General features: G+C 35.9%; 2 protein-coding genes, 1 non-coding gene and 2 pseudogenes across 4 annotated transcripts; 3 read left to right on the forward strand and 2 right to left on the reverse strand.

Moving 5' to 3' along the window:
- Positions 1-1,912: 1,912 nt before the first annotated feature.
- On the forward strand, positions 1,913-2,676 carry LOC132189295 (uncharacterized). Its single transcript, XM_059603966.2, has one exon. It carries the CDS (start codon positions 2,063-2,065, stop codon positions 2,576-2,578), a length of 516 nt encoding a protein of 171 aa, XP_059459949.2. The 5' UTR covers positions 1,913-2,062; the 3' UTR covers positions 2,579-2,676.
- A 6,344-nt stretch (positions 2,677-9,020) lies between these two features.
- Positions 9,021-13,111, forward strand: LOC148583545 (protein NRT1/ PTR FAMILY 5.10-like). Its single transcript, XM_088510661.1, has 5 exons — positions 9,021-9,233; positions 9,329-9,546; positions 10,223-10,773; positions 11,952-12,510; positions 12,593-13,111. The coding sequence occupies exons 1-5, from the start codon at positions 9,083-9,085 to the stop codon at positions 12,851-12,853; spliced, it is 1,740 nt and encodes a 579-aa protein (XP_088366787.1). The 5' UTR covers positions 9,021-9,082; the 3' UTR covers positions 12,854-13,111.
- Positions 13,112-14,563: 1,452 nt separating this feature from the next.
- Positions 14,564-18,335, forward strand: LOC132189296 (protein NRT1/ PTR FAMILY 5.10-like; annotated as a pseudogene). Its single transcript, XR_015909145.1, has 5 exons — positions 14,564-14,714; positions 14,808-15,025; positions 15,743-16,293; positions 17,087-17,638; positions 17,721-18,335. The product of XR_015909145.1 is annotated as a protein NRT1/ PTR FAMILY 5.10-like (transcript).
- A 989-nt stretch (positions 18,336-19,324) lies between these two features.
- Positions 19,325-20,300, reverse strand: LOC132189446 (uncharacterized; annotated as a pseudogene).
- TRNAY-GUA (transfer RNA tyrosine (anticodon GUA)) lies at positions 20,149-20,239 on the reverse strand. The gene is given in 2 exon segments: positions 20,149-20,184; positions 20,203-20,239. It is a non-coding gene; the product is annotated as a tRNA-Tyr (tRNA).
- Positions 20,301-20,370: the final 70 nt, after the last annotated feature.

Here is a 20,370-nt window from a genome sequence, read left to right on the forward strand (position 1 = left end):
TTGAAAATAACAGTAGTACCCTTGCATTAGATTAAAAAAATAATAATTTAAAATGTAGTTAATTATACTATAGTAATATTAACAATATTGTGAAAACACATAAGTGGTTATATTATCACACTTAGTTTTGATAAAAATACATTTTTTATAGTTCTTTTCATAAAAGAACCCTACAATTAACAAGGTTTTTTTCCCCATATCCAACTTCCAACTATATGGGAACAAGAGTAAATAAAAGGGTTAACATGCTCTTTAATAACATGCGTAAATACGTTGTTGTGCTGCCCAAATTTTGTTAGAAAAACAGAAAAATAATATTTTTACAACACTAAGGTTTTTGGCTTAGATGTAAAGTTAGACATTAATTTGTAACGTTTTCAATAAGTAAATTTCGTTGACAGGTTATATACAAGGTCTACGAAACCGTTAAGGTGAAAAGAGGTTTCCAAAAGATACAAAGGGGTTCAAGTCCTCACATGGTCAAAATGTTTATACTTGTGGACTTGTGGACTTCCACATTCACGTGTAAAATTGTGTTAATTTTACAAATGTCATCAAAAAGAAGGTCGATAAAGACCCGCTTGGATGTCTTAACTTTTTTCTACGAGGTTGGCAGAAAGCCTATACTTTTTTTTAGAGCATTTCTAGCAATCTCACCAAAACAACTAAAAGTATACTTTTAGTTACTTTAACAACTCACATTTTTAGAGCATCTACAGCAGTCTCACTACTTTAACAATCAACTTTCACTATTTCATTTAAATATAATATTTCAAAGATTCGTTTATTCTTTCTCTACCTTTTATATTTTTAAATGTTTGTTAATGGTCTATTTTAAGAATATTTATCTTCTTCTAAAGGTAATATTTTTAAAATTTTGTAATATTTCCTTCATTTTTTTAGTTTTAATTTCTATTGGAAGAAAGATAATGTTTTACATGATTGATTTTGGATTCTTAGTAACGTGGCTTATTTCCACTCCTAAATCAATTCTAGAAAGGGATTTTTTTTTTTTTAATAAAAAATAGGGATTTTTCATCTTTACTATCATTAAGCAGTAATAATATTTAGTGCAATTATATGGCATAATATATACTTTGATTTCAATGGCTATAGAGAAAAGGGAAAGAAAAAGATTAAAAAAAAAAAAAAAAAAAAAAAAAAAAAAAGAAGAAGAAGAAGAAATGAAAAGCAAAAAGGAAGAGAGAGAAAATATATTTGTTTAGTGAATAAGTGAGTGAATAGTAAATTTTAAGTTTGGTGAGTACTATTTACCTTACTATTTTTTTTTTTGTTAAAATGGTGAGGTTGAAAAGTGTACATTTAAGCCATTCTGGTTAAATTGCCTCACCAGAATAACCAAAAAATGAATTTGGTGAGACTGCAAAGAGTGCTCTTACTATAAGTCAGTTTTAGTGTTTGGGTTGCCGCATGTGGCACTATTGAGAAGCAATTTCATATGTAATTATTAAATTTTAATATGACAATCTTCAAAAAATATTTTTGCCCACCTAATCGAAAAAGTATGTTAAGTCAATTAATTAACGATATGAATAAATTTTAGATATTTCCATTAACTCAATGAGGTCAATTAAATGTTGATTGGTTAAGTCAGTTAGTCGTTGGCTTTCTATATTGGGCCAAACCTATTGTTATGGGTGAAAATGGATTGTTTTTTGGGGTCAGATGGTTGTTTTTTGGGCTAAATAAGCGATGCAAAAAAATGATGAGGGCTAAAGTTGATTCAATTCGGTTCGGTTAATCGACAAAGTAAAAATTTGACAGCCTATTGAACCAAACCAACGTTATTACCGACTTCTAGTGGTCGGTAGCAATTCAGTGACGGTCGCCGGGGGGAGGGGGGGGGGGGGGGAATTGGATATTTAGCACACTGTTAAGTATCAATATTTCTCCTAACTAAAAATGAAGAATTTAAGCTTAATTACTAGGTGGGGTCTACGTAGGCCACGTGGGTTCTGTCCTTCACCTAAGTGTCTGTATACATATTACGGTTCGGAGAATCAGATCACTTTCGAACCTAAAAGACAAAACACATACTCACATGTATAAAGCGACCCACTCATGTGGGAACCCCGCCGTTTCGACGCAAAACGACACCGTCACCAACACCCTCCGGCCCCCTCCAATTCCCTGCTCTCCGCATCGCAATGATCCGACGGCCACGATCGCTCCCACGGACATCAACGCGCCGATCATGATAGCCGCCGCCGCGTCCTGGCTGGGCTCGCGCCGGATCCGCTACTGCTTGCTCGTCCTCTGCTCGCCGCTCCTATTGCCGTTCCTCTGCGCCGCCTTCCCGCTTCTATGCGCCGCCGAGCTCTGCCTCCGGCGCATCCGCCGCCGGAGGCGGAAGGAAGAGCCGCTGATTCGGTGCGAGGAGGGTTCTGGTCGGGGCGTCGAAGAAGAAGAGGAGGGAGTGGGGCTGTTGCAGCGGTACCTGGAGGATCAGATGCTTCTCGTTGGATCTGTGTACGATTGTGGTGATGATTCCGATGACGGAAATGTTGGATTTCAGGCCACAGCTAATGGGAGTAGTAGCACACCTTTGTTAGGTTGATTTTGGAGATACATGTATTTGATTCTGTCTTGTATTTGTTTGTGTAAATGACTTTTTCAATTTTGTCACTAATATTATTTCATTTTCATTTTCATTTTTGGTTTTTGATTGATTTGTTTTGTTCATCGGCAAATTCTTGGCTTCCATCGTTAGAATTCTTTTTTCTTCTTCTTCTTCTTCAAAATAAAAACCAAATAATTCAAATGGAAATAAATTTCTTAAAAATACAAAAACTTTTTTTAAAAAAAAAAAAAAACCCTCTAAAATTTATGAGTTTGAATTGAGTTTTTGCATTTCGAAAAGTGTGGAAGCTGGATGAGATAGTGGGGTTTCTCTCTTCAGTAGATCTTCAATCTCAGTCATGACTGTTGGGTGTATATCATCTCTAGCCTAGTACACTACCATCTCTAGTTTAATTGAAAGGGCGGAAGCTAAATGAGGTGAAATTTTGAGTCAAATATAAAAAATTTATTGCAAATAATAATTTGGTCAAAAGAGTAACATATTAGCTCCCCACGTGGCTTCCCAACCCAACCACCACGAGGTTGCCGAAATCGACCTCGTGTGGCCCCCCACATCCACCTCGATGACATTGGGGAGATTGCGTCCGCGATATGCTAGTTTCTTCTCGAGGTTTAGTGATCATCACACGCTGCCGTTCAACTAGTTGAACCACCATGAGAGCAATGGGGGCGGGTTTGTGGGGATGAAGTCCAATGCGGTGTTGATACTTGATAATGCCAATGAGCCGGGTGAAGAGGGTGTTGGGCAGGGACAGAACTATATGGACGGTTTGTGGCTTTGACAATCCCAAAATTTTCTACGAACCATGTAAAACCATAGCTTTTTGTACACGGGCCTTGATATGGGCAACATAATTTTTCAGACCCATCAATGTTTCACCGTTTTAGCTTTTTAGATATTATTGTGTCCTGTGTCTTAGCATTTGGATCTCTCCAGTCCGTTTGGACGGGAAGGGATCCAAAAAAATTTTTTTGGGAACAATTATGTCCCTGCAATAACAAGGATTGGATCCCCTCCATCCAAACGGACCGGAGAGAATCACAGTCCTGCATCTTGTACTTAATTTGAGCATTTTGTCTACATCTTGTACCTTAGTAATTAATACTTCTTTAAAAATGTGGAGAGGTGCTTCAGGACTAGATTATTCCATTTACTTTTTAAAAAATTCATTTGCATTTGAGTTTATTTTTTTCCATGTACGCCTTTTGGGTTTTTTTTAAAAGAAAAACGAAACAAAAAAGATGAAATACCATAATTACCAAATTGTGAGTCAATTAAATATCGTATGATGCCATTTTTAAATCTCTACCATCTATCATTTATGTTTTGTTAAAGTAAGTTTTAGGAGAAAGTTTACATACTCCTTTCAAACTATTACTCAATTGATAACGTTCTTCTTAAACTTTTAATTATGGCAATGTCAATTTTTTTTTTTTAAATGAAAATTTTCGTTTTAAAAAAAAAATTGTTGTTTTAAATTAAAATTTTTGTTTTTTAAAAAATAAAAAAATATCTTTTTTTTTTTCAAATTTATAGGGGTATTTTTGTCTTATTGAAAAATATATAGGGACATTTTTATATTTTTGCCAGTCTTGGAGGGATATTAACAATGTTTTGATAGTTTTTTTTTTTTTTTAGGGGGGTTGGGGGGCAATTGTTACAATTAAAAGTTTGGGAGGACATTGTTAATTGAGTAGTAGTTTTGGGGGTATATGAATTTTACCCAAATTTTTATTTGTAATAATTCTTTATTATAAATAATATTGTCTAAAATTTGGTATGTCTTAATATAAAATTAAGTTTAAGACTTGTTTGCTTTTATTTTACATATATGCGCGCCCACATATAAAATAATTATATGTATTTATGTATTTCGTATACAGTAAATATATGCATGTGTTGATTATGAGCATATGAATTCAATATGGTGAAACTTGCATTATGATTGTTGAAATCCATGCTTGAATTTGAGGATCGAATCTTCTCCCATTAGGGAGGAATTTGAGATTCTTCAATTCTTAATTTCAGCCATTAGATGAATCTAAGGGTCCAAGATAAAACCCTAAAATAAAAACAACCACACCGAATTGTATACCAAATTTAAATTAAAACATTACTTATTTTTAAATTAAATGAAAAAAAAAAAAAAAAAGTAGATTGGCAGCTCCGCCCATATGGGGGTGGCGCGCGGCCACCCCCAGGGCCTAGGGGGTGCGCGCATTTAAATTTGGTATATAATTCAGTGTGGTTGTTTTTATTTTAGGGTTTTGATCTTGGACCCTTAGATTCATCTAAGGGCTAAGATTAAGAATTAGAGAATCTCTAATTTCTTCTTAATGGGAAGGGATCCGGATCCTGAATTTGACTATACTGAGTAGAGTAATGCTAAAAATTATATTTTTATCTTATAATTAATCATTAGATTAGTCGTTGTTTAAAAAAAAAAAAAAAAAACCTATTGGTTTGTTGATATTGTCACATTAGTATTGTGTGATAGTTAAATGGATAAAAATATGATTGGGTATTCTCTTGTGGCATAAAAAAAAAAAGAAAAAAGAAAAAAGAAAAAAAGAAAAAAAAGAGCTATAACATAATTGTTTATGTTTAAAAACAAATAAAGAAAAAAATACATAAAAAATGGAAATTAGAATTGTATTATATATAATGGTGTTTTAGTCAATTGTTTTAGTCAACTTGATTACAATATATATATATATATATATATATGATCCCATTCACCAGCATATTCATCTGTACCAAATAGTGGGATACACATTCCAGGTTTTTATTCCAGTATTGCAACCAATCTAATGAATCAAAATAGTTATTTCATGTCAACTTTTTTCATTTTAATAACTATTGATTTTCTCAATAAAATACTCATCATTATGTGTACCAAAGTTGAGTATTTTATATGTAAAAATTTTAAGTGAACAAGAGTAAAACTAGTTATAATGAAGGGTTTTAACATGCGGATGTAGTTCATAGATAAAATCACATAAATTTTCTCTAGCCGCTAGAGAGAAAAGCGAAACCCTTTAGTCACACAGGGGAGGAGGGTTGGCCGTTTGGCTACCTCCCTCCTCCCCTCATCCTCTTCGCTTTGGTGCTGGTTATTTACCTAATGTCCTAGCTCCGGTGCCTCCTCTCTTCCCCTTCCTTGCCGCTCCTTTCCCCCTCTGTTTTATCCGTTTTTTCCGCTTCCCCGCCGCTTTTCTTCTCCCACCTTCATTTTTTGCAGTGGGCTCCTTGGCCTTGTTTTGGCTCTTTGTGGGTTCGGATTTTGTCTGTGGTCGCCGCCGACCAGTGTTGCTGCTTCGCTGCCCGTTATTAGAGTTTTCTTTCATGCGTCCCCACCACATCGAGTTTCCACGCCCCTTACGCGGCAGTTTCTGGCCTGCATGGGTCCGGCTTCCTTCCGGCTACCGTCTTCCCACTTTGTGCTCATTTTCCCTGTTTTGGTGATTCCTTGGTGTTTTTTCCTTTTTTTTTTTTTTTCTTGTTTGTGATTGTTTCAGGTGCTGCTTTGCCGGTCTTCTCCGCGCTTGTTCGCCGCCCACCGTCCACTGTTGGGCCTTTAGACGTGTCCCCGCTGTGATGAGCTTCCATTGCCCCTTTGGTTTTCGGTTCTTGGCGTGTGCGTGATCGGAATGTGCTGTTTCTTTTCTTGTTTTATTTTCCTATTCTGTTACTTCTTTAAGATGTATTTGTGTTTCGGCGTATGTTTTTTCCCTGTATTGTTTAATTTCCTTGTTTTGTTCGGCTTATAATAAGGCTCTTTCCTCTCTCACTCGATCTATGTCTCTTTCGGGTTAATTAGTTTTGGTCCAGATCTCTGGGTTGTGAATGTGATAATTATCCTGGCCTTCGGGTTGAGGAGGAAGAGTTTCGGTATGAGAGTCTTTCCACTCTCATGGTCGAAGAATAATTGCTATCCATGCATTTGGTTGAGTCTGTTTGTAACAGATCTAGTATTAAATTTGATTTTAGTTATGGGTTATTGGATTGGTCTCGAATCTTGTACTAAACTTGGTAATCTTGTAGTTTTATGCTATAATTGCTTCAGAGCTTTGCTTTGTAATGTAAGAGCTTTATGCTCATGAATGAAATGTTATGTTTTTCTAAAAAAAAATATGTGTACCAAAGGTGCCTAAGCTAGAGTTTAACAAAAGAAGCCTTTCAGCTATCATTTTTCTTTTTCTTGTTCTTCTTAGAGTACTTGGGCTGATCTATTTTCCTTTTAAACTCCTTTGTCATCAATGCCAGAAAATTCACCAACAGGAAAAACGGCTAATCAAAAGTTATTGATTGATTGATTATGACAAGGCTCAATCATGATATCTAAATCTTTATATAAGGTTAAAAGGAAGAGGACAAAGATTACTATGAACATTTCAATGGGGGTAACTTCACTAATCAATGACTTTGAGAACCTTTGACACCGGATGCAATTTTTTATTTATTTTAAGACTATAACGGTGTAAGAGTATGTTTGAGATTGTGTTTGAAAAATAAAATTTTTAATATAATTTATTTTCATTTTATTATTTTTTTTATGGGGTACCTTTAATTTAAATCTCTGAATTACCGCGTGATTTGACAAATCTCCCAAACTTTAAAATTTCTCAATTTAAACTCATGAACTTTTAATTGTAATCAATTTAAACATTTCTGTCAGATTTTTAAACATTACAAGTGAGGTAATGACGTTTATACCCTTAACTTTTTTATAAAATTTAAAATTTGCTCTTAATTTTAAATTAAAAATTATTAAAAAAAAAATAAAAAAATCATAAGGTGACCCACTGTTGGGTGTGACCCTTTTTTTTCATTTTTTTTTAATTTTTTTTAATAAAAGGAAAATTAAAGGGTAAATTTGTCTTTTTAAGAGTTTTAACGGCAAAAATTGACGAATGAGATAAATTAACTGCAATTTAGTCTATTAAATACGTGTCAGTTTAAAAAACTGAATTGCAGAAATTCTTTTAACCCAAGTTAAAGGGATTCGTGTGAAACTAATAGGAGATTTTAATTTTAACCCAATAATTGAAAATTCTTCTATGATTCGTATCCTTAGAAAAGCTCAAAATTTAATTTTGGACACAACAATTCAAAAACTTCACCAATTAGCTAATTATGATTTTGGGCCCCATTGACATCGAGTACTGGAGATTTTGGTTTTCTTCCATTTCAACTGGTAAAAAAGGGGGGGGGGGGGGGGGGGGGGGGTGGTGGACAGCTGTACAGCTGTCAGCTAAGTGAGCTATACCACGTGAAGAAGTACTTTGCGTGCACTCTAACTCATTTTGACTAAAAAAGATTTGAGGAAAGAAACTCTAATCTTTGGTGAGGTCAAATGCATTTATCAAATTTGGTGAGGAAACTCTAATCTTAATTTGACTAAAAAACCATTGTAAACCTTTATATTTCATTACTTTTGTAATTACACTTTAAAGTTTAAAAACTCTCAATATCGTGTATTCAAATTTAAAAAGTTAAAAATATTTTGCTTTCTGTTAAGGTTTTAGGTTAAATTAGATGGTAAATGAATAAAATGTCCCTTAAAAACACTGTCATAAGAAGTACACTTATTTATTTATCAGCTAGTATTAATTAGATGCATCAACATTTTCTATCCTCAAAATTGTTATAGTCACCAAGAGGGTTATTAGAGTAGGATGACTCAAAAAGAAAAAAAAAGAAAAGAAAAGAAAAAACCCAAAAATTAAATAGCCTAATTAACCAAATCTTAAAATTGTATTAAAAAAACAAGAACAAATTCATTAAAGCTTAGGGTGAAAAGGCTGTTGCAGTTAGTAAATTTTACCAACTGCCTCCGCGGTTAACCGCATTTGAATAACCTTTTTTAACTAACCGCTTTTTTTGGGCCGGTTTTGGACTGATTTTGGGGCTTACTTTAACTCACTTTAAACAATTTTTTTTTTCCTTTTCATGGCCTATATTCCAAAATCCTTGCTGGTCACCCTCTACGAATCTATCCAACATATAATATAAATAAAATTAGAATAATTTTTGTAAATTATCACTTCACTTGTAGTCTTGTACACAACATACAAATAAATATATTATATGAAATATATCTATAATAAAACTATATATATATATATTTAAAAAAAGCGGTTAGCGGTTTTCAAAAACTCAATAACCGCTAACCGCTTAACAGTTAGTGATTTTTATTAACCATTTTAAAAACGATTAGCGGTTCTAAAAGTTGACGCCTAATTAAAGTTAGATTTCTAAGGATGCAAAGCAATAATTCTAGGGTGCTCCAGTGACAGTAAAAAGGGGGACTAGCATGATCGTTATAACTGAAACCAACGGATGTGGGCGGTCGAAGCAAACCCAATAATTCAATCCATTGACATTGACAAAAAAAAAAAAAAAAGGCACTATTTCATGATTGCGAATCTGCGATACATTATATAGACTAAAGTTGATTGCAAAAACAGCAAAGAAATTATGGCCATCTCTCACCTTTCCGACGCTGGCTCTCCGGATGCGCAGACTCCGCTAGTGCAAGGTACCGTCGTCGACGGTGTTGTTGACTACAAAGGCAACCCAGCACTCAGAGCCAACTCCGGCGGCTGGAGGTCCGCTTCTTTCCTCATAGGTAATTAAGCTAATTATTAAATACATATTTAAATATATTTTAAGAAATTTGATTTTACTTTTTTTTGTTTACGTGCTTAATTAATTACTAGCTAGGCGTGGAAGTGGCGGAGAGGTTTGCGTATTATGGGATAAGCTGCAACCTTATAACGTATTTGACGGATTCACTGGGGCAGTCAACGGCCACGGCGGCGGAGAACGTGAACGCTTGGGCGGGCACGGCGCAGCTGCTGCCTTTGTTGGGTGCTTTTGTGGCTGATTCTTTTCTCGGCCGCTACCGCACCATTATTATTGCCTCTCTCATCTACATCCTGGTGAGTGCATGGTGCCTCTCTCTCTTTTCTCTTTCTCTCCTGCAAAACATTCCGCTTGTGCTTTGGGCTATGGCAGTGGCCAGTGGTACCTACCAGGGACTTAAAAGGCAAAGTTGAGATAAGAAACTGAATATTAATTTTATTTTAATGGGTTTCGTGGGGTGATATTCTTTGCTTACTTCTTTAATAAATTGGTTTTTTTTTTTTTTTTAAACAAGAAAATAAATTGGAAGATATTATAAGAATATATAGTAATAGTATGTTGACATTTGTGGAAATAATTGGTCCATATGGTGGCCAATGGCTATAGAGCTATCCATTGCATTCTTTATGTTAAAAGATGGCATTTGATTTTGAGCCTCACCTTATTCGAGCTATTTTTGAATCTTATCTTATTCGGGTATGGGCTAAAATTTAAATAATTGAAATTTTATAAGATTGGTATTTATAACTTTTAGAATATGATTAATAAAATGTAAAAAAAAAAAAAAAAACTTTGGAATATAAATAAATAATTGTATAATGGTACAACCGTACATATACCCTAAGAATTAAAGATAATATTGGTACTTGTTTAAAAGATATAATGTTTATCTACTCAAAAAAAAAAAAAAAAAAAGATATAATGTTTAAGCATGTCGATTTTTTTGTTTTCTTTTAATATCTTCTTTGACAGGGACTAGGCTTGTTGACTCTGTCGGCAATGCTTCCTTCTGTCAGTACTTCCGGCCACGTAGGCGCCACCAAAATCATGTCGTCTTCTTCAGATGATCAGCTCTTAGTGATTTTATTCTTCTTCTCTCTCTATCTAGTAGCCATTGGGCAAGGAGGACACAAGCCCTGCGTTCAGGCGTTTGGAGCCGATCAGTTCGACGGAGAAGATCCAGAAGAATGCAGAGCCAAGAGCTCATTCTTTAACTGGTGGTTTTTTGGTGTATGTTCGGGTGGGTCGGTGACAGTTTTTGTGTTGAGTTATGTACAAGACAACCTTAGTTGGGGTCTCGGATTTGGAATCCCCTGCGTTGTGATGGTCGTTGCTCTGGGTGCCTTCTTGCTTGGAACCAGGACTTATCGGTATAGTCTCGTAGGGGATGAGGAAAATCCGTTTATGAGAATTGGTCGGGTGTTCGTTGCGGCATTTAGGAATCGGCGGACTTCCCCTCCAGCAATTGCTATTGAAGAGGAAGCTCTTCCATTCCGGCCGGACCGTAGCTATCAACAATTCAAGTAAGAGAAAATATTTCAATTTGACTTAGATACTGCAAAAATTAAGGGTGGGCAAATTAACCGGTTACCGATTACTGGTCGTGCACCAGTTTCAACCAAACCGATATTAACCGTAATCGATATACCGATATCCTTATCGGTTAAATTTTTTATACCGGTATGCTTATCGGTTCGGTTCGGTCCGGTTAGAAATTTCATATCGGTTAATCGTTTAACCAATATAAACCGTTAAGAAGAGTTACCAAAACAACATAGTTTTGGGATTATACATATACCTATATAATCTTATCTTAATTTTGGTTTGGGTAGGTTTGATTTTTTTTTTTTTTGTGATGGCATTGGATGAGATTTCTTTGCCTTTGGTGAAAGCATTTTTCATTAACTAGTTTTGTTAGTCTAATTAGCATTCATTATGTTAATTAGTCCATTTGCTTAGGAAAAATGTATTTTATAATATAAAATATATATATATATATATATATATATATATTATGGTGGATCAATATAAAAAAGCTTCAATTTTTAGCCCCAAAACAAATATTTGTGTCCCAACAAAAAGTATTTGGGCTCTCAAAAGTAAAAAAAAAAAAAAAAAAACTCATTTTTGGCCCAACAAAATAAATCAATATAAAGCCTGCAGTTAAACCGGTTAACCGGTTTAACCGAACCGTTTAACCATGTACCGTTATAACCGATAATTTCGGTTAAAATTCTTATTGATTTGGTAACGGTTTAAAACCGGACCGTTTTGACCGATACCCAGGCCTAGCAAAAATAGTTTTTTCAATTGTCATTTAATGTCGTTTGTTGAATCATTACTTCAGTGAGGTACAATACATGAAAACTTAATTTTAAGGACACAAATTTCGGAAATTTCCTTTAACCCATTTCAATAAGTGGTAAGTGTCATTCAACATTTTCGAGTTTCTAAAAAATTAATGTTTAGATTCATAAGTTAGTAGAATGACAATAAATGACTCTTAAAAATATTTTTTTTAAAAATGTGTGAGAAATGACACTTGTCGCCTATTGAAGTAGGTTAAAGGAAATTTTATTCAAACTGATTTGGAGGAAATTTTTGTCCAACTTTTAATTAAAATGAGAGTAAAATAATAGAGTCATGATTTAAATTATGAATTACTTATATCAAAACTTATCTTGATCCTCTAATGTGGCAGGTTCCTCAACAAAGCCTTGTTGACGTTCCCAGATAATTCAAAAGAATGCAGGAAGATTTACACTATCAATGATGTTGAAGAGGCAAAGGCAGTTCTTAGGCTTTTCCCCATATGGGCTACGAGCTTGGTGTATGCCATTGTGTATGCACAATGCACAACTTTCTTTACCAAGCAAGGCGCTACAATGAACAGAACAATCTTCCATGGCTTCAATATACCAGCCGCTTCACTACAATCCCTGATTGGCCTGGCCATTGTGCTCATCATTCCCATATATGATCGCCTTTTTGTTCCTCTAGCAAGAGCTTTCACTGGGAAGCCCTCTGGCATCACGATGCTGCAAAGAATTGGAACTGGGATGCTTTTATCTATCATTGACATGATTGTTGCTGCTCTAATTGAAATAAAAAGGCTGAAAACGGCGCAAGAATATGGGTTGGTTGATATGCCAGAAGTGACTCTTCCAATGAGTATATTGTGGTTGGTTCCTCAATATGTCTTGTCTGGAATTGCTGATGTTTTTGCCTTGGTTGGTATGCAAGAGTTCTTCTATGATCAGGTCCGGTTAAATTATTATTTATTCTAAATGCTTAAGCAAATAAAAATTGATAAATTTAATTATTTAATTTATATTTTAACAGGTCCCAATTGAATTGAGGAGTGTGGGTCTCGCCCTCTACCTTAGTATTCTCGGCGTGGGTAGCTTTTTAAGCAGTTTTCTTGTCACTATTATCGAGGATGTCACCGGCAGTGATGGCGGAAATAGTTGGTTTTCTAATAATCTTAACAGGGCACATCTTGATTACTTTTATTGGCTGCTTGCTGGACTCAGCGCAGTAGCATATGTTGCCTTCTTGTATTTTTCAAAATCTTACATTTATAATAGATTAAGTACAAGGTAAATATACTCCGCCAAAATAGAGAGGAAGAAGAAGAAGAGAACGAGGAGGAGGAGAGGAGGAAAAGAAGACAAACAGAAAGAGGAGGACGACGAGAAGCATGCCGGAAGAGCAGAGAGGCACTAGATGAAGAGTGCAGGAAGGCATAATACTCAAAGGACAGATCATTGCTTATTGAAGCCAAAACTTGGCAAGAGAAGAAAATAGAAATTTTATGTCTAACGAACTATTCCTTAATTTAAACAAATTAATTTAATGTGATATCAAGAAATCCAAGTTCACTCCTCGTCCAACATAATATATTGAAAGAACATTATAAAGATGATAGAGGTTTGAAATCTTAAAGGAACATAGCCTCAAGTCTAAAGATTGAGCCGACAACCTCCCCTTATTAAAGAAAAAGAATCCATAAAGATTCTGATCAAATAAAAGAGAGAAAGTTACTTTTATGATCAACGGGATTTCTTGTTGTACCCAACTAATTCTGAACTACAAAAGATATCATTAAGAATATTTATCCATCCAAAGTTGTTCGTGTCATCGAGCTATTTGACAAAAACTATTAGATGACGTAGATCAACATCACAATCAATCATGGATTGACACGACTCACCGCTTGCTATAGTTGTAAAATTACAATTTTATCTCTAAGGAAACCAAAAGTACAATAAAAAAAAGATAAAAATTCATGTGTACCTTCAAATTACTACTCAACTGTCTATGTCTCTCTAAATTAATAATTGAGTTAATGTTTCCCAATAACATAAATACCCTTAATAAAAATAAAGGTAAAATTAAAAAAATAAAAAAACTCAAATAACTAAAAATTAAAAAAATAAATAAAAAGTTGCTGGAAGGGTGGGTGGCCGAGCAACCCCTTTGACCAAATGAGAGAAAATCGAACCACCCCCAAATGGCCGAAGGATGGTTCAGCCAAACTTTGGCCATATTTGTGGGTGGTTGATCCACCTCATGGCTATTAGGGATGATTTAGCCACTCTCTTAATATTATTTAATCATTTTTGTCTTTTTGTTAGTTTTGAAGGAACATAAACAGTTTTTGCTAATTTGGAGGAAGAGACATTGATAATTAAATAGTAATTTGATGGTAATATGTAGACATTTGTATAAAAAAAATAAAAATAGAAAATAAAGAGGACTGCCCCTCATATAGGGAGGAGGGGAAAGCTGGCTTTCATCAGATGAGAAGCGATCCTTAGAGGGAGCTACCCCTTCCGTCACCAAATAATATAAGGTGCGACTAATAAAAGTTTAAGTATGTATTTTTTTTTTTTTTTTATAATTAAAATAAGTATTATTATAACTTGTGTTATACCAATTCTTGCCTTTTATGATTAGGTTTGAAATAAATTATAATTATTAATTTTGAGTTTAAATGATATTGATCTATTAATATAAGAAATCCTCGTAGTAAAATTTTAGCAATATTACGTACGTTTACCGTGAAAGTTTTAGGTTAAATCAGACAGTAAAGCAATAAATTTCTGACTTTAAATCTAATCACTCTAATGATCACAGCCAACACAAATGACAAAACCAACGGATGCGGAGGGTTGAAGCAAACCCAATAATTCAATCCATTGATTTGACATTGACAAAAAAAAAAAGAAAAGCGCACTAGCTATTTGATAATTGCGATACACAAAAAGCTCATCGATCAGTAAAGTTCATTGCAAAAACAGCAAAGAAATTATGGCCTTCTCTCACTTTTCTGACGCCGAGTCACCGGATGCGCAGACTCCGCTAGTGCAAGGCACCGTCGTTGACGGTGTTGTTGACTACAAAGGCAACCCGGCTCTCAGAGCCAACTCCGGCGGCTGGAGGTCCGCTTCTTTCCTCATAGGTAATTAAGCTAATTATTAAATGCATATTTAAATATATTTTAAGAAATTTGATTTGCTCTTTTTGTTTACGTGCTTATTTAATTACTAGCTAGGCGTGGAAGTGGCGGAGAGGTTTGCATATTTTGGGATAAGCTGCAACCTTATAACGTATTTGACGGATTCACTGGGGCAGTCAACGGCCACGGCGGCAGAGAACGTGAACGCGTGGGCGGGCACGGCGCAGCTGCTGCCTTTGTTGGGTGCTTTTGTGGCTGATTCTTTTCTCGGCCGCTACCGCACCATTCTTTTTGCCTCTCTCATCTACATCCTGGTAAGTGGTACGTGCCTCTCTCTCTTTTCTCTTTCTCGATCTCCTACAAAACATTCCGCTTGTGCTTTGGGCTATGGCAATGGCCACTGGTACCTACCAGGGACTTAAAAGCAGGCAAAGTTGATTAGATAAGAAACTGAAAATTAAATTTATTTTAATGCGTTTCGTGGGGTGATATTATTTTAATTTTATTTTCAATGGAAAAAAAAAAAAAAAAAAAAAGAAAAAGAAAAAGAAAAAGAAAGAGTTTGTCTATACGAGAACGAGAGGATAAGTGGATATTGTTTCACCTTAATGGGGGATATGTTTGGGTTTTTCATGGAAGAGGCCAAGAGGGTATTCGAATCTCTCATAACTCATAAGTCCATAAAGTCATACTAATAGTGAAAACTACATGCTTAAGGCTATGTGAACCCAATTTGCCTTGTGATTTTACGAGTCAAAAGTTTAATTCTAAATAAAATTATAAAAATTGTATTAACGTTGCAGATTGTGTTTAATAATTGCGATTTTATCAAACGTACGTCATTAGATGTTTTTAAAAGTCACATATTTAAATCGAACATTTTAAAACTACAGATTCACATCAACCGCGCGTCTCACCCAAAACAAAACGAAGTGTCTATAATTAAACTTCATAATTGTAAGATTTCCCGGGAAATGTTCATCATGTCGGGTTTTTCTTCTTTTCTTTTCTTAATTAATCATCTTCGACAGGGACTAGGCTTGTTGACTCTGTCGGCAATGCTTCCTTCTGTCAGTACTTCCGGCCACGTAGGCGCCACCAAAATTATGTCGTCTTCTTCAAATGATCAACTCGTAGTGATTTTATTCTTCATCTCTCTATATCTAGTAGCCATTGGGCAAGGAGGACACAAGCCCTGCGTTCAGGCATTTGGAGCCGACCAGTTCAACGGAGAAGACCCAGAAGAATGCAGAGGCAAGAGCTCATTCTTTAACTGGTGGTTGTTTGGTGTATGTTCAGGTTTGTCGGTGACAGTTTTGGTGTTGAGTTATGTACAAGACTACCTTAGCTGGGGTCTCGGATTCGGAATCCCCTGCGTTGTGATGGTCGTTGCACTGGGTGTCTTCTTGCTTGGAAACAGGACTTAACGTTATAGTCTCATAGGGGATGAGGAAAATCCGTTTCTGAGAATTGGTCGGGTGTTCGTTGCTGCATTTAGGAATCGGCGGACTTCCTCTTCGGCGATAGCTATTGAAGAGGAAGCTCTTCCAATCCCGCCGGACCGTAGCCATCAACAATTCAAGTAAGAGAAAAGATTTCATCATATATATATACGGGTGCATTAGAAAGACGATCGAATTTCACTTAAATGCTGTAAAATAGTTTTTTTATTGGTACATGATTCTTTTTTTGGTGAGTATTGGTACATGATTCAATACACTTTAATGTGAAGAGAACCAATACATACATGAAACTTTTAATTAAAATGAGAGTAAATTAATGGAGGCAGAATTTAAATTATTACTTTAATACCACTGCGTATCCTAAAAGCTAATATAAATAAGAAATTATAAATATTCATTTTAACGGTATTAAAAATGCATTTATTTATCTTGATCACAAGTCCCTAACACCTTCCAAAAAAAAAAAAATTATCAAGGGGGATAAGGCTAAAATTAGGAGTAACAATTTGTATTTGCATGTCAGGTTCGGGTCATGTCAGAGCATAGATATAAGATTATATAGGTCAATTATAATTTGATCTATTTTATTAAACGAATTAAATCACTCAACTTTAACATGCTAATTTCATATTAAGTTCGTGGCGGGTTCGCAGATTATGTTAAAAATTATCAGTTGTATATGTCGCACGTATGTCGGGTTTGGATCATATTGACGCATTGGTATAAGATTATATAAGTTAATTCTAACACGACCTACTTAATTAAACGGACCAAGCTCCTCAACAAAATTGTTGAGTCTCTACCATCCCAACTATTAAACAAATTTCGAAACTACATATGCAAGTTTGCTTCTTAAAAAAAAAGCCATGAATTGCTTATATCAAAACTTATCTTGATCCTCTAATGTGGCAGGTTCCTCAACAAAGCCTTGTTGACGTTTCCAGATAATTCACAAGAAGGCAGCAAGATTTACACTGTCAGTGATGTTGAAGAGGCAAAGGCAGTTCTTAGGCTTTTCCCCATATGGTCTACGAGCTTGGCCATTGTGTATGCACAATGCACAACTTTCTTTACCAAGCAAGGCGCTACAATGGACGGAACAATCTTCCCTGGTTTCGATATACCAGCCGCTTCACTACAATCCCTGATCGGCTTGGCCATTGTGCTCATTATTCCCATATATGATCGCCTTTTGGTTCCTCTAGCAAGAGCTTTCACCAAAAAGCCCTCTGGCATCACAATGTTGCAGCGAATTGGAACTGGAATGCTTTTATCTGCCATTTGCATGGTAGTTGCCGCTCTAGTTGAAATAAAAAGGCTGAAAACTGCTCAAGAATATGGGCTGGTTGATATGCCAGAAGTGATTCTTCCAATGAGTTATTTTGGTTGGTTCCTCAATATGTTTTGTTCGGAATTGCTGATGTTTTCGCCATGGTTGGTCAACAAGAGTTCTCCTACGATCAGGTATGCACAAATCATTATTTATTTCAAACGCTTAAACTTATAGAAATAGATGAATTTAATTAATTAATTTCTATTTTAATAGGTCCCAATTGAATTGAGAAGTGTGGATCTCGCCCTGTACTTTGGTAGTTTCGGCGTGGGCAATTTTTTAAGTAGCTTTCTTGTTACTATCATCGAAGATGTCACTGGCAGGGATGGCAGAAGTAGTTGGTTTTCTAATAATCTTAACAAGGCACATCTTGATTACTTTTATTGGTTGCTTGCTAGACTCAGTGCAGTAGCATTTGTTGCCTTCTTGTATTTTGCAAAATCTTACATTTATAACAGGCTAAGCAAGCACAAGGTAAATACAATACCTCACTAGAGGAGTAGAGAGGAAGAAAACGAGGAAAAGAAGACAAACAGAAAGAGGAGGGGAGGAGGATGGCGAGAAGCTCGCCGGAACTGGCCCGGAAGCTTGGAGAGGCACTTCATGTGCAGGAGAGGCACTTTATGATTAATGGGATTTCTTGTTGAATCTAACTAATTACTGAAGTACAAAAAATATCATGAAGATCGTCAGGTAAACTATCCATCCAAAGTAGTTCATGTCATCAAGCCATTTGACAAAAAAAACATTAGATGACATGTATCCACATCACAATCAATCATTGGGTGACACGTAGTAAAGTTGATGACTTACACCACTTGCTACACTTGTAAAATTACAATTTTGCCTTTTAAAGTTAAAAAAAAAAAAAAAAAGGTACAATTAAAAAGAGAAAATTTCATATACCTCTTTAAACTGCCACGCCCACAATATCTCTCCAAACTAATGCCTACGGACCTACGGTTGGTGTCCTCAAATAACAAAAATACCCTAATTAAAAATAAAAAAATCAAAAACTCAAAAAAGAAAACTAAAAGCTAAAAAAATGATGGAACCGAGGGTTTCATTTGCTGAAATGGAGGGTGAATGAACCACCCACAAATGTCCAAATGAGGTGGTCGGTTCCCTTTGACCAAATGGGGGTGATTGAAGGGGTGCTTCGGCCACCCATATGTGGCTATTTAGGTGTGGTTGTAGCAAATTTTATTATTATGGCTTTTAGTTTTTTAAGTTTATAAAAATATTTTTGTTTTATTAAACAATTTGTATAGTTATATTTGTCTTTTTGCTTAACTTGAAGAAACATTAATAATATTTTAGTAATTGTTCCTTAAGAGGTAACTTAATCGATTTAGACTACACCTAATGAAGTAGAGATTACTAATTCGAATCCCCCTATTATTTTTTGTGCAGATAAAAAAAAAAAAAAAAAATCAAAAAAAAAAAAAATTTAGTAAGTTAATTATGAAGAAATTAACAATTAAGTAGTAATTTAAAAAAAATATATGAATTTTTTTTTAAAAATTAAAAAATAAAAAGGACCGCGGCTCATATAGTGAGAAAGCCGCCCAGAGGTTTTCCTCATAGCGTGGCCGCCTTCCGTCACCAAATAAGGTGCGGGCTGCGGCAAATAAAAATTTAAATATGTTTTTTTTTTATAATTGAAATAAGTATTATTATTATAACTTGTTTTTGTACTACAATTTTTTTTTTTTTTTGAGAAATATATATTAAAATTACAATAAATAACATAAAGTTCATCCTTTTCCGTGGCTGAAATACGAGATGGGCTGCAAGAATAATCTTACCTCGGGGTAGTGGGTGAGAAGCACTGCAGAAGGTAAAATATATGTATTATATAAGAAATCACCACCGGAACAAATGCTCCTCACCGGACCGGGCATCGATGTGCTTGATCCAACGGCTAGGACCCTTCCTGGAAACCGGATCCCTTCCCCCATCGGCAAAAGCACGGTCCTCACCACACGTGTCCCTCTCTCAAGCACCCCATGCCATCGAAACCCCGAAACGTTTCCTTTGCACGCGTTTTTGCATGCCAAAACCGCACCTCTTGTGCTCAGCCTCTCAAGTCTCAACCCTCAAAACCCTCGCGAAGCCTCCGCGCTCGCGATCCACCACCAGAAAATCCACCCCCACCAGCCCCGCCATTGCCACCTCAGCCTCTCACACAACAACCTCCGTCGCCGGAGACACGTCGGCGTACGCCCGTACCGCCTCGACGTTCTCTTGTCTCGACTGCTCGTCCGGGACTATGCACAAGTGGCGTCCGCAAGGGTGGCGGGCGGCTATGGCGAGGCCGATGCTCGTCAGGATTGGCTCCCCGCGGAGCCACGCTTGGACGATCAGCTTCGCATTCCAGCCGGCGGCCATCGCCGACAGCAGCTCCGCCACCCCGGGATATTCTTTGAAACTCCGACACTTGTACTACAATTCTTACATTTCAGGATTAGTTTAGTTTAGAAATACTGTATAATTGACAATCAAACAAAAGAGGAGCAGCCTTAGCAATAAAAAGCAACAAAAATTCGTCACTTTGCCAGCTGAAGCAAAGACAACGACAAAATAGGGGCCTCGTGTTCGGAAAAAAAAGAAAAAGAAGAAGAGGCAAACAAACAAAAAGTCCGACCTGCCGGATTCGAACCAGCGACCTAAGGATGGCTAAGGGCGACACCCACTACAGTCCTCCGCTCTACCAACTGAGCTAAGGTCGGCTTTCATGTACTTCTTGGGATTCGAGCCATCATCTCCACACAAACTCTTATTGTGTGGCATTCGTCTGGTTTTGAGAGGATTGAAAAACATACTTTTATAAGCGTCAACTTTTAGTAAAAAACAAAAGAAG

This window comes from Corylus avellana, chromosome 9 (assembly GCF_965113065.1).
Source record: "Corylus avellana chromosome 9, dhCorAvel1.hap1.2, whole genome shotgun sequence".
In the NCBI taxonomy this organism is placed as follows: Eukaryota; Viridiplantae; Streptophyta; class Magnoliopsida; order Fagales; family Betulaceae; genus Corylus; species Corylus avellana.

Bases quoted from the DNA above. Each gene is read 5' to 3' on its own strand.
- LOC132189295 (XM_059603966.2), top strand. From the start codon at position 2,063: ATGTATAAAGCGACCCACTCATGTGGGAACCCCGCCGTTTCGACGCAA.
- LOC148583545 (XM_088510661.1), top strand. From the start codon at position 9,083: ATGGCCATCTCTCACCTTTCCGACGCTGGCTCTCCGGATGCGCAGACT. The intron at 10,774-11,951 runs GTAAGAGAAAAT...CTAATGTGGCAG, and splicing joins CGTAGCTATCAACAATTCAA to GTTCCTCAACAAAGCCTTGT. The intron at 12,511-12,592 runs GTCCGGTTAAAT...ATATTTTAACAG, and splicing joins AAGAGTTCTTCTATGATCAG to GTCCCAATTGAATTGAGGAG.